Source organism: Pan paniscus, chromosome 2 (assembly GCF_029289425.2).
Source record: "Pan paniscus chromosome 2, NHGRI_mPanPan1-v2.0_pri, whole genome shotgun sequence".
NCBI lineage: Eukaryota > Metazoa > Chordata > Mammalia > Primates > Hominidae > Pan > Pan paniscus.
The window spans coordinates 12,117,915-12,133,919 of record NC_085926.1 but is presented as its reverse complement, the minus strand read 5'-3'; the positions used below and the strand labels follow the sequence as shown (position 1 = coordinate 12,133,919).

At 41.9% G+C, this 16,005-nt stretch overlaps 1 protein-coding gene across 1 annotated transcript in view; it reads right to left on the bottom strand.

The window, feature by feature from the left end:
* The window catches only part of SYN2 (synapsin II), a 183,931-nt gene that overhangs the window by 46,098 nt on the left and 121,828 nt on the right, over positions 1 to 16,005 (bottom strand). The window contains exons 2-4 of the mRNA XM_034955812.3: positions 5,156 to 5,213; positions 3,868 to 3,959; positions 22 to 178 (exon numbers count right to left, since the gene is read on the bottom strand). Of these exons, the coding sequence (XP_034811703.2) occupies positions 22 to 178; positions 3,868 to 3,959; positions 5,156 to 5,213 (307 nt within the window). The remainder of the gene's footprint in view (positions 1 to 21; positions 179 to 3,867; positions 3,960 to 5,155; positions 5,214 to 16,005) is intronic.

Sequence of the window (16,005 nt, the reverse complement as noted above, 5' to 3'; positions counted from 1 at the left end):
GGGGAAGGGGGCCTCACTCACCACCCATGGCTTGTCACAGAAGTTGTATATGGATTCCAGTGAGTTGATGCTGGGGAGGCCTGCATACTGCATGCCAATGATCAGGTGGCGGAAGTCCTCATTCTCCGCCATGCCAAATGCATGCTGCCGGATGAGCACGAAGTCTGGCCGGAAGGACCTGGTGAGAAGGTAGAGGCAGGTTTGCCATTAACCAGCACTTCAGGCCATATATCATTTTGGTTCCCATTTCCAAAACCCAAGATAAAGAAGAGGGCTTAGGAACCACCTAGTCCAAGCCCCTCATTTTACTGTTGTTATTTTAGAGACAGGTCTTACTCTGTTGCCCAGGCTGAAGTGCAGTGGCACAACCATAGCTCACTGTAACCTCAAACTCCTGGGTTCAGGTGATCCTCCTGCCTTAGCCTGCTAAGTAAGTAGTACTACAGGCACACATCACCATGCCCAGCTAATTCTTTATGTTTTGGAGAGACAGGGTCTTACTATGTTGCCCAGGCTGTTCCTGAACTCCTGGGCTCAAGTGATCCTCTTGCCTCAGCGTCTCAAGTAGCTAGGACTATAGGCAAGTGCCATGACCCCTGGCTAATTTTTTCACTGTTTGGAGAGATGAGGTCTCACTATGTTGCTCAGGCTGATCTCAAACTCCTAGGCTCAAGTAATTCTCCTACGTCAGTCACCCAAAGTGCTGGGTGTGCATGCATGAGCAATGGTTGTAATTTTACTATTATTATTCCTTTCTGGACTGGGAAATGGGATATTATGGTACTCTCCTTTTTTGTTTGTTTGGTTTTTGTATTTTTTGTTTTTTTGAGACAAGTCTTGCTCTGTCGCCCAGGCTAGAGTGCAGTGGCGCGATCTCAGCTCATTGCAACCTCCGCCTCCCAGGTTCAAGAGATTCTTGTGCCTCAGCCTCCCAAGTAGCTGGAATTACAGGCACACACCAATATGCTCAGATAATTTTTTGTAGTTTTAGTAGAGACGGGGTTTTGCCATGTTTGCCACGCTGGACAAGCTGGTCTTGAACTCCTGGCCTCAAGTGATCTGCCCGCCTTGGCCTCCCAAAGTGCTGGGATTACAGGTGCGAGCCACCACGCCTGGCCAATATTATGGTACTTTCCAAAGGAGATTTGAGGAACAGAATTCTGACATTTCCTCTCTCCTCTGGGCTAAGCACTGCCTTTTTCTAAGGTACAAATACCCTTAGGAGGGAAGAAACACTTTTAGACTCTCACACCTTAAGTGAAAAATATTTTTCCTTGACTTCATGAGGCCGTATAAGAGCCTGAAGCTCCTTGTGGCTTTCGAGTTGGAGCTCAAAGCAGGTCCTGGAAAACTGAAGACAACAGACAGTACTTGGCTCCCTTCACCACACTGCCACAGAGGTCCATGATCTCAGTGTCCTCTTCTGACTCCTTAAAGCTGCTCCTTAAAATAGGCAATGCCCTCATCAGGCCCCCAGGAGAGCAAGGGGCCAGGCTGGTTGAGGACAGATGCCAGACTTCCCAATGTTATTCTTCCAAAGCGGAGGCTAGGGAGGGGTACAAATATTTTTCGCAGAACTGAGGTTGAGCAATGGCTACAGGAAGCCCTGAGAGTACAGAGTGTTCCCATGCATGGGAAAGCTCCTGCGTTTCCCCTCTAGCCAGCAAAGCTTCTAGCCACCACTATTCCAGAGGACCACGGCCCCTGTTTTTATGTCTGAGCTTCAGAGAAACCCCACCTTCCCAGAGAGTCAGTTCTGTGGCAGCATCTACTCCCAAGGCACTAAGCCTCAGCAGAATCATATGATATACAATGACCTACTTGGTTCTCTGCCCAGGCAGCCATCCGCCCACCACCTCCAGCCCCAGCCCCACCCAGGCTGAGATTAGTCTTTTAAAGTGAGGGTTGAAGGAGCCTTCCTTGGCCACTCGAGGACTTAAGCTTTTAAATCATTGGTGGGAATGTAAATTAGTACAACTTCTACAGAAAACAATATAAAGATTTCTCAAAGAACTAAAAGTAGAACTACCATATGACCCAGCAATACCATTACTGGGTATCTACTCAAAGGAAAATAAATCATCATATTAAAAGACACCCGTACTCATATGTTTATTGCAGCACTATTCAGAGTAGCAAAGTCATGGAATCAACCTAAGTATCCATCAGTGGATGACTGGATGAAGAAAATATATATAGCATACACCATGGAATACAACACAGTCATTAAAAAAATAAAATCATGTCTTTTGCAGCAACAAAGATGGAGCTGGAGGCCATTATCCTAAGTGAAGTAACTCAGAAACAGAAAATCAAATACTGCATTTGTCACTTATAAGTGGGAGCCAAATAATGGGTACACACAGACATAAAGATGGAAACAATAGACACTGGAGACTCCAAAAGAGGGGAGGATGAGAGGGGGATGAGGGCTGAAAAATTACCTATTGGATATGATGCTCACTATTTGGGTGATGGAACACTAGAACCCCAAACTTCACCATTACATAATGTACATAATTCGTGTAACAAATCTGTACATGAATCCCCTCAATCTATTAAACAAACAAACAAACAAACAAACAGAAATATGGCATCTGTTAGAGCTGCTCTGACCTTCTTGTGTCCCTGGGAAGCTGGCACCAGCTGTATGCCTGAAATACAACTCCAATCCTGCACCCCAGTTACAGGAATTGAGCTGTACACTGTGGCCAGCCCCTGAGTTCCTACCCTGGTACCCAGAAGGGCCTGCCATTATTCTTGCCCTGCTTTTGGGCCTCTCTGTCACCACCTGCTTGCGTTCATGCATCCCCATTACCCTCTCTACCTACAGCTGGAGGAGCCCATCCATTTTCTCTTGTAGGGGCTACCTGAACTCACTCCCCACCCAGATGGACATCTCTTTTTCTGTCTTCTTTCTTGATCTTCAGAATGGACAAGCTCATATTTCCTGTTGTTAGGTCCCAGACACCTCCAGTCTGGCCTTTCCTGTCACCAATCCAGTTCCTGTTGGACACTGGAAGCCTGTCAGGTTACTGTAGATTGAGGTGGAGAAGACAGTGAGGTGAAGACTCTTCTTGGAACAAGACTGATGTCTGAAAACCTGAAGCCATACTGAGCTCCTGGGAAGAATAACACTTGTTGAAACCATTTCCCGCCGCCCCCTCTCCCAGCTCCGCCACTTTCCAGTCTGGAATTCTCATTACCTCCCTCACAAAATTCTGTGAGTATGACAACATCACATCTATGAGGCATCCAGCACACCACCTGGCATGTAAGTGCTCAATAATTGCTAATTTTCTTCCACCCACCATGTCTCTTCCAGCCCTAGGTTTTTCTAACAGACTTAGGAGTTCCCAGGAATGAGGAATATAGAAAGAATACAGGATGGAGAGTCAAGTGATCTCACATAGAAGACAGGGCTCTGCCACAACTCACTAGGGGAATCTAAGCAAATCAATGTAAAATGGAAGGCTGAACTACATCAGACATTTTCAAGTCTGTTTGTTTGTTTTAAAGCAATGGAACTCTGTTTTCCAAGGGAAATGTATGCAGGATAAAAGCACAGAGCTGCACTGGCTGAAGGGGTTGGGGGAAATAATCCTATAAGGAATCCAGTTATCTCTAAGTGAGCTCTCAGTCTGTGAAGCTTCAGGTTGTTTTCTCTACCACTGGACTAAGCTCAGCGAGAAGCTGGCTTTCTCTGTCTTTTCTACTATTTCTGCACAACACACATCATTAAGTTCTGTATACCATACATAGCACTGCTATCTCACTCCAACACCTGACTTAGAAACCACCTCTTTGAGCCAGAGGTAGTAACTCTGGAGACAGTCACAATGATCCTGAGGACGGAAAGACCCTTACCGGACAACCTTTGTGCCATTCCGGAGAACCTGCATATCCACAGCATAGGTGCCATCTGCATGGGCCACCAGGTTGAGCTCTGAAAATTCTGCCTGGAAAATAATAATAGGGGAATAAGTTCACAATCCTGACTTCACCAAGTCCTCTACATAGCAGCAGCAACATCCCTACCACCAAACATTTATATACAGTTTTCAAAACATGTTCACATACTGAGTTAGTCTAATTCTAATAGCAACACTGTGATGAAGGTGGGACAGAGATAATTATCCCCATTTACCAAAGGAGGAAATTGAGGCTCAGAGCAGTTAAGTAACTTTTCAGGACAAACAAAACTTATCATTGGCAGAGAAAGGAGCGAAACTCAGGTCCTCTAACTCCCAGCCCAGCATCCTTTGTGCTGCCTCTCTACAGAGAGAGAATGTGGACTGAGACAAATATCTTTTTATCAGTTTCAACATAAAAGCACTAGGTCTAAATTTAGGCAACTAGTTTTTAGTTCTGCTTTCCCCCTACCTAGCTGCATAAAACATTAAGCAAGTTACTTGTACTCTCTAGGTTTCCATTTCCCCGATCTATAAAATGGGAATAATTTTTATCAATCTTGCCTATGTAACAAGTTGTTTGAAAACAGTCAGTAAGTCATAACACACTGTATAATGAATGATGAGAAACTTCTTTTATCACATAGGAAATACATGCATTGTTGAAACTGAATGTCCTCTTCTTCCCCAAATGGACCCAATCACTATTTATTATGAAGCAAAGGATGGAGGAAGGTAAAAAAAAAAAAAAAAAATGGACTTTCTGTGATTCACTGTATTAAAACAAGGAAGTGTTCTTTTCTAAGTTTCCTCTAAAGTACAGCCTCAGACCCAAAGGAGCCATCACTCGGGGCAGCATACCTGAATGGCAGACATGTGCCTACCGAGAAATATCTTGCCACCAACAATACGGAGGTAACGTGCAATATTCTGGGAAGACCTCTAAAGTTTTCCTCAGTCTGGGAACCTTACACTGCAAGAGGGTGCTAAGAACCAAACTGCTTGCTCATCTACAGACACTAGAGCCATAAAAAGGAATCAGAGAAATGAAAAGATGCAGACTCCAGGACCATGCCTCACAGACAGAAAGGTCCTGGGGAAAGGATAGGAGAGAGAGGAGATGCAGAGTCCAGAACCCAATGATGGACACAGTATTCCACTCAGCAGAACGAGATGGTTCACTCTGGCATGTCAAGAGGAAACTGTGATGACGCGGATGCAGCTCTGGGCTTCAGGCTGATTACCTGTTCCACCTTGATATCATAATCTCCAAGGACTTTTTTGCCCCGAAAGCACTTGGCCCTGGAGAAAAGAATAAACCCACACAAATTAGTTTTGTGCAAGTATTTAAAGTCAGACATTTACTATTACAAAGAAGAGGACCACAGCAGACAGATCTCCAGAATGAGGGTCAAGAGACCTGGGTTCTGATCCACATTCTGCTATGAGATCACCATAAGACAAACCATTTCCTCTCTTTTAACCTCAATTTACCCATCTATAAAATAATCCAAAACATCCCTTCATTATCAGGTTTTGTTATAACATCTCTGGTCTTTTAGCTATAAAACGCATCTAGAAATAGGAATTTCCCCAGTTTTATTCTTCATAAAGGCTAGATCAGCTTTATACATCTCTGCAGTTTCCTTATTTTCCTTGATCCTTCGTTTTACTACGGTTTTCTATTTGGTATCCACCCTTGGATTTTTAGTTTTTAAAGAAACTATTATTATCACTTTACTTCTTCATACCCATACAAAGAGGACCTGAGGCAATTAGTAATTTAAAAATATAACCAACAAAATAAGGATTAAAGAACAATCAATGAATGAGAGGAAATTAATTAGACCAAAATAGAAGGTAGCGGGAAAAGACTGAGGGAAGCCATTGCATTTGAACACGAAACTTAGCCCACATTTCTGAGCAGTCAAGAAAATGGGTCAAGGTGAGTTACACAGTACATAGTATCTTCCCAGTTTGTCACAGATCTAGAGGAACCTCACATTAATGCATTAATTAATCCCCTGTAATAAGTAATTAATCCCTTATAAGCAGATATTTTTATGCTTATATTTATATTAATTCCTACTTTGCTTCTAACCTGCCCTCCCCACATTAGATTTCCTTATCTGTCCTTTTAGGCTGGTTCTCCATTTGTCAAAAGGGCCTTTCCATATTCTACCTATTAGGTAAGTTGAGCTTGCTTTTCCAGTGCTTGAAATTTCCAACTGTAATATTTCATTGGAGATTTTTTGGGAGTTTGTCCCCAAAATGAAGGAATAAACCAATATTTATTGGGCATCATGTTCTAGGAATTACATGCAAGTTGTTTTCAAGAACATCTCATTTAGTCCTAACAACGTATAAGATACAGAGAAAGGGCTTCATTTCAGAGACAAGGAAACCAAGATTCAGAATTGAAAATGGTGTATTCAAGGCCCTATAGCAAGTTAGTGGCAGAGCCAGTATTCACATCTAAGTCTGTGGCACTCTGAGCCCACTGCCCTTCACACTGCAGGCACTGTCTCCCCCTGGTGATCTATTCTCTCCATCTCTGCTCACACCACTACAAAAACGGACTTGCCCTGTGTGTGCCGCATTGCATTTATTCCCATTTTCCTTCTTCCACTCACAAGGGACTTAATGATGTGAGCATTAGTCCCACTACAAATACTTCCTACCCTGGTTCCTGTCAACTACCCGGGACGAGGCCAGGCAGTTTCCTTTTCTCTATGGGTTCTGGAACACCCCGTTCTAGGAAGTTGTCATTTGTCCTATCCAAGTCCCTGGCCACCCTCAAATTGCTCCTCTGAGGCACTCAGCCATCCTGGAGCTGGACCACTTAAGTCCACCCCCCACCTCTGCCCCAATTTCTTATTAAGCTTCACACCAGCTTGTTTCCAGGACCCTGATCAACATTCACAGCTCAGTGAGCCCCTCAGGCAGGGGCCCTGTAGTATATTCCCTTTCTTTGGCTACTATTCCATTTTATTTACAGGTTTAACTAATAGAGTCTAGTATGGCACTATCACTTCTCTGCAGACCTTGGACTCTGCAGGTTTTTGTCCATGACTATAAAAAGGAGGAACTGGAGTGAATGACCCATGAGATCCCTTTCTTTCATTGGTGAGGTATGTCTACCTTGTTATCAGCAATGCTTTTCTGATGCTTCCTCCTATTTTCCTGTCTCAAAATAGCTCTCCTTCTGTGAGGTAAATCTCAGAGACATTAACAATAACCTCGCATTTCGTATGATGCCTTGCATTTGCAAAGCATGTTCCTTGCCCTAGTTGTTCCTCACAACTCTGTGAAGGAGCCAAGAGAGATAATGTGGTCCATTTGGCTGATGGGGAAACTGAAGCCCAGGACAATTAAATAACATGCCCAAATCAGAAAGAAAAGTTCATGGGAGTTAAGGCTAGAACTAAGAGTTTACATCTAGGTGCTTACATGCTGCCAAGTTTCTTAATTCACTCATTTATTTTGTGGGTTTTGAACACTGATATTGAAATATATTTATAGATTCTGGCTGGGTTTATCTGCCACTTCCTGCACCTGCCCATTGACCAAGTTGGCTAATGAACTGTTTTCATGCCTTCCCTCCACCCCCACCTCTCTAGCTATCCTAATGCCTTTTCCTTAAGGTAATTTGTCCTGTTGGAAATCTTAGTGTGTGTTTCCTGGCCCAGGGTCACTGACCTGTCTTGGCTGAGCCACAACCTTACAGAAAAGGAGCCAAGATGGCCGGCAGATGGGGCACAGAGCCCTCTTCTGGAGAATGAGCACATTCTTGCAGCTCCAGGCTCTTGGACATTTTGATTCTAGGTATTTTCATGAAAAATTGTGTAACTTGCTAGCAAATGATAGAAGTCTTTCCTGATACTAAGAGAACACTAGTACACGGCAGTGTGCTAGAATCCAGAGGATGGGCTCTGGAATCACAATCTGGGGTGTGAATTCTAGCTGTACCCTTTCCTGGTTGTATGACCTTAGGGAGGCTTAAATTTTTTAAAAATAGTATATCATGTGGTTAAACCAATCAATCAATCAATCTTTAAAATTATATAAAAGGATAAAACAAAATGTAAAATGTTCTTTTTTCCCATTCCTCTCTTATCACATATACTTCCCATTATCAATTATAAGCATATACTTCCAGTGGAGGGGAAAAAATGTGTGGCTATACCTGCATACATATATGCTTCAAACACATACATATGGCATGCTACATAAATTTTTTTAAACTTTTGTTTTTTGCACTTAAAAATTTATCTTAGTGATATGCTTTCAGCACATATTGATGGGCCTCTTCCTTTTTAATAGTTGCATGAAATTCCATTTGAAGGACATACAGTATTTTATTGGTAAACATTTATTGGCATTGGCATTATATATTGGTGAGCACATTCGATTTCTAGTTTCTTGTTTTTGCTATTACAAACAGTGCTACAATGGCTTACATTTAAAAATATATCCATAGGATGAATAATTTATGACAGAAGTGCTGGTACAAGGAACAGACACAGTTACGGTTTTTACTGATATTCCCAAACTGTCCCCCACCCAAGAAAAAGATGATACCACTCTTACCAGCATTTGAAAGTCTGGGAAAACTACTCTACTTCCCTTAGTTTTCCCACACAGTCCCTTGCATAAGATAGGAACAGATAAGATGCCCAGTACGGACTTTTTTTTTTTTTTTTTTTTGAGACAGGATCTTGCTCTGTTGCACGGGCTAGAGTGCAGTGGTGCAATCATAGCTCACTGTAGCCTCGACTGCCTGAGCTCCAGTGATCCTCCTGCCTCAGCCTCCAGAGTAACTGGAACTACAGGTACATGCCACCACGCCAGGCTAATTTTTAAACTTTTTTTTGTACAGACAAGGTTTCACTATGTTGTCCAGGCTGTTCTTGAACCCCTGGGCTCAAGCAATCCTCCTGCCTTGGACTCTGAAAGTGCTGGGATGATAGGAGTGAGTCACCATGCCCCGCCAATATGAACTTTCTGATTGGCAGTCTTGTCACATAAATCTAAATTCATCCCCTTGTGCTCAATCCTAAACAGAACCCAACATGTACATCCTTGAAACACAGACTAAAAATATCTGTAGTGCCTGTGTTGTCAATTTCCCCCTATTGTAACATTTTTCTTAACAAGCCTAGCAGCTGAGGATCTATGTAAGTTTAATGGCTTGCAGCTTCCTTGATGGACCAGGTAATGAACCATCTCCCCTTATTGCTAAAATGAGCAGAAGCTTCTAGATTTAACTCTTGTTACTCAAGGAAGTGAATACCTTCATCAATTCCCATCCACCTAACAACTAGGGCTTGTGAGGCTGAGGAATATGATTTCAGAGACTTCTCTCCTAACGCCCCCACAAAACTTGGCCCAACCCAGGCAAGCCTAGCTTAAATATGCCCTCTTTTATGCATGGGATAATGGAGAAAGAGTTCTAGAAATGGAAGCCAGGGAAGCTAGGTTCAGGCCTACTTCTACCACTTTTCAGCTGTGTGACTTTGGGCAAATAATACGTCTCTGAGTCTTAGTTGTGTCATTTATAAAATAGGGCTAATGGTGATCTTAATAGTGAACACCTGTGATGTACTAGGCACTATTCTAAGTGTTTTATGTATTTTACCTCATTTAATAATGTTTGGCTCACAGGTGGTTGTGAAGATTTAATGGAATCAGATGACATGAAAGTTTTGGAAATGCTGAAATTTATGCAAATATGAAGCACTGTTAGCAAAAAGCAGCAAACATTTATGCTATTTTAATATGACTAGAGCCAACATGGCTTCTTCCTTTTCTGAACTTTCATCACATTTATTGTCTGCTCACGATATTTGGCTCACAGCATCATCATCTGATACCACCTTTCAAAGTCGGTTGTCTAATAATCAGACACTGCTCCCCCACCTACGCCTCAGACCACTAGATTATGTAACAATGCTTCAGAGCAGGGATGATCCATATGTGAGTCTTGGATTTTTCAGAAAATTTTTGATTTTAAATACTGATTATGTCTTATTGTTTGATTATATGCTCTAGGCCTGTACAAATATAATCATTATATCCATAAATTTCCAAATCCTTCACAAAGCTGTGACTTAGTGGCCTCACAATCAGGACTTGCTTATTGACTGGGATGTTAGGAGTGGTGGTTTGGGCTGGACCACTGGAGAAAACCAGAAGAGAGCACCCTCAGGACAGAGCCTATTTCTGCAGGCCCTGCCATCTTCTTCTCACATGTATCAATCCTGAGGGTCAAGTTCTTTCCTTCCTCTCCTCCTCCACATGAAAATCTGTTTTTCAATCTCTGTCTATATTGGAGCTAATGGACCTGAAACAGCCTAGAGTATAAATCCTCCCAAGATGACTGGAATTTGCATAAGGATCAAATCTCAGACTAGAAGATGACAGCACTGAAGATGGATTCACATACTCCAGAAGGCATTTAGGGAGGAAAAGACTTCCCAGAGCTCTGTAAACAGTCCAGCACCTAGTAAATATCTAGCACTGGTCTAGACATTTACCTTTAACAAGGTGCTAGTTTCTAGCTCTTACTGACTCTGACTCAGGCCTTGTTCTTTCAACCAAACATCTGAAGGCTTCAAGAAGTTATAAAATAAACTAGAAATAGTAGGAGATTCCTATTTCCCCACCTACACTGTTAGGGTAAAAATCATGCCTGCCTGTCCTGGTGCAAGTTTGTGAGCGCCGGCCGCCACCCACTGGCAAGATGAGTACTGCAGCTGATTGCAGTCACAGCTCACCACTCACTGCACTGGCTGAATACCCACAGACTCTACTGGCACAGGGGTATCCCTCCAGCTGCTTATTTGCTGCTCTGAAAAACCATACCCAAACATTAATTGTCTCTTCTAACAAGTATGCATCCACTTCTCTCCCTCAAAGAAGCTGGATAGCTGGCTTTTGCAACTTGTAGAAAGAAACGCCGTGGTTTGTCACTAAATTCAGCAAAAATTTACTGAGCATCCAGTGGTAGGTGCTGGAACTATAAAAACTGGCAACCATTAGTGATAACAAAGTACAGAAAGCACAGTCTACAAAAGGACGCCAATATCTACATGGGGGTCACTGCTAAGTTCCCACTCAACTCTTCAGATTTACATCTAGCACTCACATTTCTACCTTTTAATCTTTTCCTTTAAAAAAAAATTTAAGCACACAACTAAAACAATAATAAAAGTTTCATATAGTCCAGGAGGATGTACAGTGGAAAGCAAGTTTCCTCTACCTCATATGTCAGTGGAGAGACAGAAACAAAAATAAAAGATTATAATTCAGGGTATCAACTGCAGTAGACATACAAGCACAGCATTATGGGAACCCAAAGGAGGGAGCCATTCTCCCTGCCTGGAGAAGTCCATGAATGCTCCAAAGAGACTGAACTGAGTCTTAAAGAATGAGTAGGAATTAGCCACATAGGAAGGAGGATGCAGAATTGAAATGTAAGGGCAAACGCACAGAAGCTTGGGTGAGGCTCTGGGCACTACCGGGGCCCAGCACGCTGCTGGCTGAACAGTGAAGACCAGAGGTTCCCAAGGCAGGGAAGTGGCAGAGCAAAGGGCTTTAAATGTCAGGTGGAGTCTCTGGAACTTGAGGGCTAGTCTCCATATGATTTTTTACAACTTTTCACTGCAGAAATATCCACAATAATCATCAACATTTTACCAATCTTTTTCATCTATTACCCTCACTGTTTTTGTTGTTGAGACTATGGTTTGAGTATTTTAAAGTAAGTCCCAAACATCATGTCATTTATCCTGTCAATTTTTAAGCATTGTTAATGATTGTTATTTTTATGATTTACAGTGGCAAAACAGACATAACGACATTTTCCATTTTAACCACTTTTACGTATACACTTCAATGGTATTCACAATGTCGTGCAACCACCACCACTATCTATTTTTCAAAACTTTTCATCATCCCAAACAAAAACTCTGTAGCCAATAAGCAATAAGTGCCCATTCCCCTCTCCCCTCAGTCCCAGGTAATCTCTAATCTACTTCATCTGTATTAATTTGCCGATATTCTAGGATAATGACTTTTAAAATATAAGTGCCATGCCATTGTCTCACCAAACAAAATTAATTTTATTAACATCTTTACTGAGTCTGTATTCAAGTTTTCCCAACTGTCTCAGAAAATACTGAAAGATTTTAAGCAGAGAGATCATACAGTCAGATATGCCTAAGATCTGAGAGACTGCTTTCTCTGGAATGTGGAGAAGACTGAAGGGAATGAATCAGTGCTTAAGATCATTTCAGAAGCCAGTGTAGTAATTAGACTTCAGAATTTTCTATTTTACTGGCACTTGGAGGACCAATACCTATTGCACAGCATTCACCTGACAATTCAATTAATCACTTGATTGATTAGGTCTAGGAGCTTAGTAGCTAGCTGGGAAATGACAACGACATTTAAAAAATCAGATTTAATGAAATGACATAACACTTTATAGAACTCCCACTGTAGATGTTCTGGAACAGAGACATAAATAAGACCTCAAACAGTCAGGCTTTACATTAAAGGGGTTCTCAACTCAAATTTGGATTTGTTATCTAATTTATGGACCATAAAACTTTCAGTACCTGGAGAAATTTCTGTTATGGATCATTGGTTTGGTTCAGAATAAGAAACAAAGAATAGGAAGACATGAATACTTTCCCAGATAAAGGCAACATTCTGTGGCTGGTCCTTGATATTAATTCACTGATTAAATTGTTATATCAAATGCTCTGCAAGTAAGGCACTTCTTAGATAGAGAGCAAGCTGCATGGTGTCTTAGTTAACTTTCATATAAATGATGTGGAAGAGAGTGCATGGGGAAATTGCCAAGGTTGCAGATGGCATTCAGCTCTTCCAGGGATTAAAATGCCAAGATGATTAGGGGTAAACTGAAAGAAGATGTGGACGTGGGCAGAAAAGTGGCAGAGGAGTTTTCATGTGCCTAAGTGTAAGAAAACACATTCAGGGGAAATAATCTTATCAGAGGATCATGAACTGGAATGCTCAACTACAATCTGGTAAAGGAACCTGGAATGACAGAAAATTGTTTCCTGAAGACAGTCCTGTGAGCTGTAACAGGCAAAAACCAAAAAGATAGAATGAAAGGTAAAAAAATGTTAGTTATCACTAGAAAGCTTATGGAAACCCAACATAAAGGGCTACTCATGCCCTGACCCCATCTTGTACAAGCTGTAATGCTTTCCTATTTATGATACAGCATATTAGGTCCACTTATCTGGACAAAAGTGACATGATGAAAGTAGAAATGGTCCAGAGAAAAACAGAACAAAATGAAATGGCTCTGATTTTAGTAAAGCTAAAATAATGAGTCGTCTTCAGTCTGTAAAGATACAAAGGCAACACATGGGTGTGTAGGAGGAGGGAAAGAAAAAACAAACACTGAGTGACCCTACACAAATCAAATCACTCATCTCAGATCACCCAAATTAATCCTCACAATATGCCTCTTACAAGAATGTCATCTTAATGTTACTGGTTTTATAGAAAAATGAGGCTCAGATGAATTAACTGACTTGCTTAAAGGTAGCAGTTAGAAGGTGGCAGAGCTAGTCAAATTAAATTCCAACTCTTTTGATGATCAAGTTTAGAGACCATATACTTCCTTAGGTGAGGACTCTGCTCTATTCATTTTGTGTTACCAAAGCCTGTCCTACTGTTTGACACATGAAATGTTTATAGAGTTACTGAACACAGCTAGATATCTGAAGGTTAATATCAGAGGACAGCTGAGTGCTATGGCGTGTGCCTGCAGTCCAAACTACCTGGGAGGCTGAGGCTGGAGGATCACTTGAGCCCAGGAGTTCAAGTGCAGCCTGGCCAACATGGTGAAACCCTGTCTCAAAAAAAAAAGAAAAAGAAAAAGAAAAGAAAAGAAAAAAAAGAAAAAGAAAAAGAAAAAGAAAAAAATCAGAGAGAGCAACCAGGCTCAATCTAATACAGAGTCCTAGGCTTGAAGACCTCTGTGAATGCCTTCTCTGGAGTTTATGAAATTTCATCAGGTGATCTGTGGGAGGCTTCAACAGCCTTATGTGGCAGATGAGATCTCTTAAGAAAAGCAGCAATCCCAAAGATCTGAAAATAACTAATTTCTGTGTAAACATCCCAGCTGTGATTTCAGTTGGGAACAGCAAATCACTTTTTCTGAATAGATTTTCTGAAGATCTCTATTTTGGGGAATAATTAAATGATGCAGTATCACAAGATAACAAGATTATCAAATACAGGGGAAAAAAAAGAATCCTGTAACTCAGGAGAACACATGACGGGAAGATTAGATGCATTTGTCTGTAATTATAGTGGAGCTACAGAACAGAATGCTGTGGAGTCACGGGACAGATTTTCTTTCCATGACTGGCTTATAAAATTAAATCAGGCTGATTTGATATTGGAGCAAAGTGGGTCAGTTATCAAGTTTGCTTTGAAGAGCAGGCAAATATAATTTTGAAGATTTGGCTTTATTTTATGCCAGATATGTAAGGCTCCTAGCATCTTGAATACTGCAGGTCTACCTCCACTGTACGGTCACAAATCACACCCACAGTCACCGCTGTCACCAGAGCTGCATGTTCCCATCCTTTGGTAGCAGTCTAGATACAAGGAAATGTCCTCCATGATTTGGTCTCACCCTTCTGTTTGCAACTAATATCTCTTCTTTTAAGTCTGCTTCAGTGTCTCCATAGGAATTAGAAAAAGGCACCTCTTCTTCAGGATGCCTGCAGGACACACTCCTGCACCAGGGCACTTGGATTGGTGAGTGGAATGTGGGGCTGCATCCCAGCCCCTACTTGTCTCCTCAGATAGATGTCCTTGTACAGTGAACAACCTGCATAAGCATATGCAGGAGCCCTGCCCTACTCCTTCTATAATTCAGACAGTTTCCCAGCCCCTGTGCCTTGGACCACTGTGAAATCACCCCTGCCATAATTCTTCAAGGTCCAAAACAAGTTCTGCCTCCTTAGGAAATCTTCCCTGACCTCCCCTCCTGCAGTAGTTTCTCCTCCTTCTGGAAGCCTAGCCTGAATGAAACCTGTTGATTTGTCACTTTAAACAGACAGTCTAGTATCATCAGCTGATTTTTAATTTGTGTCTCTTTTCTCCTCTGTATCAGAAGCCTCCTGATAGTGCATACTGTGTCTTATATATCCTTCCTATTCTCCAACAACTCAACTTCATACTCACCACTGCCTTATACAAAGCACATCTATGACAGTTAATTTTATGTGTTAACTTGATTAGGCCACAGGTGCCCAGATATTTGTTTAAACATTATTTCTAAATGTGTTTGTGAGGGTGTTGCTGGATGAGATTAACATTTGAATGAGTAGACTGAGTCAAGCAGATTGCCCTCCCCACTGAGGATGGACATCATTTAACCCACTGAAGGTCTGATTAGAACAAAAATGTGGAGTACAGGAGAATTTGCTCTTTCTCCCTGTCTTCAAGCAAGGACATAGCTTTTCTCCTGCCTTTGGACTCAGATTGAAACTTATACCATTGGCTCTCCCAGTTCTCAGACCTTCAGACTTGGACTGGAACTATCATTAGCTCTCCTGGGTTTCCCATTTGCCCACTGCAGATCTTGGGACTTCTCAGCCTCTTAACTGTGAAAGCCAATTCTTTATAACACACACACATGCACACACACACACACGCACACAGAGATGCATACACATCTGTGTATATATGTACAGACACACATATACCTATGTATACTCACACACACATATATATGTACACACACACACACACACACACACACACACACTTGGGCTGCTATATCAAAATGCCATAGACTGGCTGGCTTAAATAACATTTATTTCTCACAGATCTGGAGGCTAGAAAGTCCAGATCAAGGTGCCAGCAGATTCAGTTCCTGGTGAGGGCACTCTTCCTGGTTTGCAGCTGCCTTCTCTGTGTCCTCACATGTGAAGGACAGTGAGCAAGCCGTGGTCTCTCTTCTTATGAGGACACTAACACCATCGTGAGGGCCCCGCTCTCATGACCTCATCTCAACCTAAACACCTCCCAAAGGCCC